At 42.8% G+C, this 1,585-nt stretch overlaps 1 protein-coding gene across 3 annotated transcripts in view; it reads left to right on the forward strand.

The window, feature by feature from the left end:
• Window positions 1-1,585, forward strand: part of LOC109539110 (deubiquitinase MYSM1) — a 4,067-nt gene extending 2,482 nt beyond the window's left edge. For all 3 annotated transcript variants that reach the window (XM_019906713.2, XM_019906712.2, XM_048666849.1), the window contains 7 exons: window positions 15-171; window positions 231-376; window positions 435-587; window positions 644-884; window positions 939-1,152; window positions 1,218-1,377; window positions 1,443-1,585. In XM_019906713.2, coding sequence (XP_019762272.2) covers window positions 15-171; window positions 231-376; window positions 435-587; window positions 644-884; window positions 939-1,152; window positions 1,218-1,377; window positions 1,443-1,550 — 1,179 coding nt within the window. In that variant the 3' untranslated portion in view covers window positions 1,551-1,585. The remainder of the gene's footprint in view (window positions 1-14; window positions 172-230; window positions 377-434; window positions 588-643; window positions 885-938; window positions 1,153-1,217; window positions 1,378-1,442) is intronic.

Below are 1,585 nucleotides of genomic sequence, written 5' to 3' on the forward strand. Positions count from 1 at the left end.
TGTGCTCTTTATAGATCAGGAACTATATAGTCAACAGCTGGAAATTCTCAAAACCCAATTACGTATACAAAACGTCGATGCGACTTGGATTAAAAAACTGCGGCGATGTTACATGCATTAGTCGAATTCACAATTTTCTGGAGCAGATTGGAGCGATTAATTTTGGATGTGGTAGGTGGTCAAGTGAAATACCAGTTAGCACTATTAAGTGGTACCATTTTGCGGCACAGAGCAGACGAAATATGAGCGCCCTTTAAGTAGAAGCCTGCAACTTTCCGAATCCACGAAAACCAAAGTCAGACAACCTAAACCATTCACCAGCAGAGAACCAACTGTATTGGGGCCTCGGCAAAGAGTGCGAAAAACGTTTAATAAAGTAGGTTGTAATATCTTGATATTTTTTATAAAATATATCTAATGCGTAAATTTGTTAGGATGGCGATGGGGGATGCACAATGACCCACGATGATCATGGCAAAGTGATTAACACCACAATTATAAAGGAAGAACCTGCTAAACGTCGAACCTACCAGAAGAGACCCATCATTAAATTGATCTATTGTAAACCCTTTCCACACTGCACACTGGTAGGTGGCCCTTACGTGTTAAAGCGGTGTGCAATTAGCGCCCAATCACTTTCCAGGAGAAAAGTGTGAAAATCAGCTTATCCTCTTTGCTTTTGATGGATTTTCACTCGCACTCGTGTATCACAGAAGTGATGGGCTTGGTAGGCGGCGCTTGGGACGCTTGCACAGACGACCTGCATATTTCCTGCTATGAACCCTGCAATAGTGCCGCGTCTTCGTCCACGCATTGCGACATGTGTCCGATTTCACAGGCCAAAGCCGCTGAGAATATCCATGCCAGAAATGCTCAAATACTGGGTAAGTGCGATGTTTAACTATCTAACGGTACCGTTGGAGATGGACGGTTTTCAGGCTGGTTCCATTCTCATCCGACGTTCGCGCCCGAACCATCGCAGCAAGATATAGACACGCAGCAGTTGGTGCAGCAATGGATTGGACTTGGCAAACCATGCGTGGGCGTAATTTTGTCACCTTTTAGCATGAGTGCTGCTTTGATAGCTTCGCCATTTAGATGTTGGGTTGTGGGCAATAAGCTGAACTGCATCGATGACTTGGTTCCATACAGGTGAGTTAGTTGAGGAAATCGCACCTGAGGAAGGGAATAAATAAACAGCTGTAATGCACTTTCAGGTATAGCGTGGAAGTTGTATCCGATGGTTTTGTTTTGTCCGACTTTTTAAACTGCATGCGCTCAATCGTGATTAGGAACATGAAAAGTGTACCTAAAGACGAGAGGATTCCTTTCCTTAAACCGTATTTTCGAGATTCCGCTATTAACCATCTGGACAAGGTAGGGCGCTTTCTATAATTGCACATTGTTGAAGTCTGATTCCAATTGATTGTTTTTATTTTCAGTTTATTTCCAGCGTTAATATGCACTTAGCTAAATGCGGCGGAATGTCTAAATCAAAATGTGACGCCATTCTCGAAGGCATTAAAGATGTGATTATAAAAGGAAGTTGATTTAGTACGTGTAACCAGATGTATCGATGCTAAGA

This window comes from Dendroctonus ponderosae, unplaced genomic scaffold (assembly GCF_020466585.1).
Source record: "Dendroctonus ponderosae isolate FM_Combo_2020 unplaced genomic scaffold, Dpon_F_20191213v2 Dpon_F_20191213_5, whole genome shotgun sequence".
Lineage (NCBI taxonomy): Eukaryota > Metazoa > Arthropoda > Insecta > Coleoptera > Curculionidae > Dendroctonus > Dendroctonus ponderosae.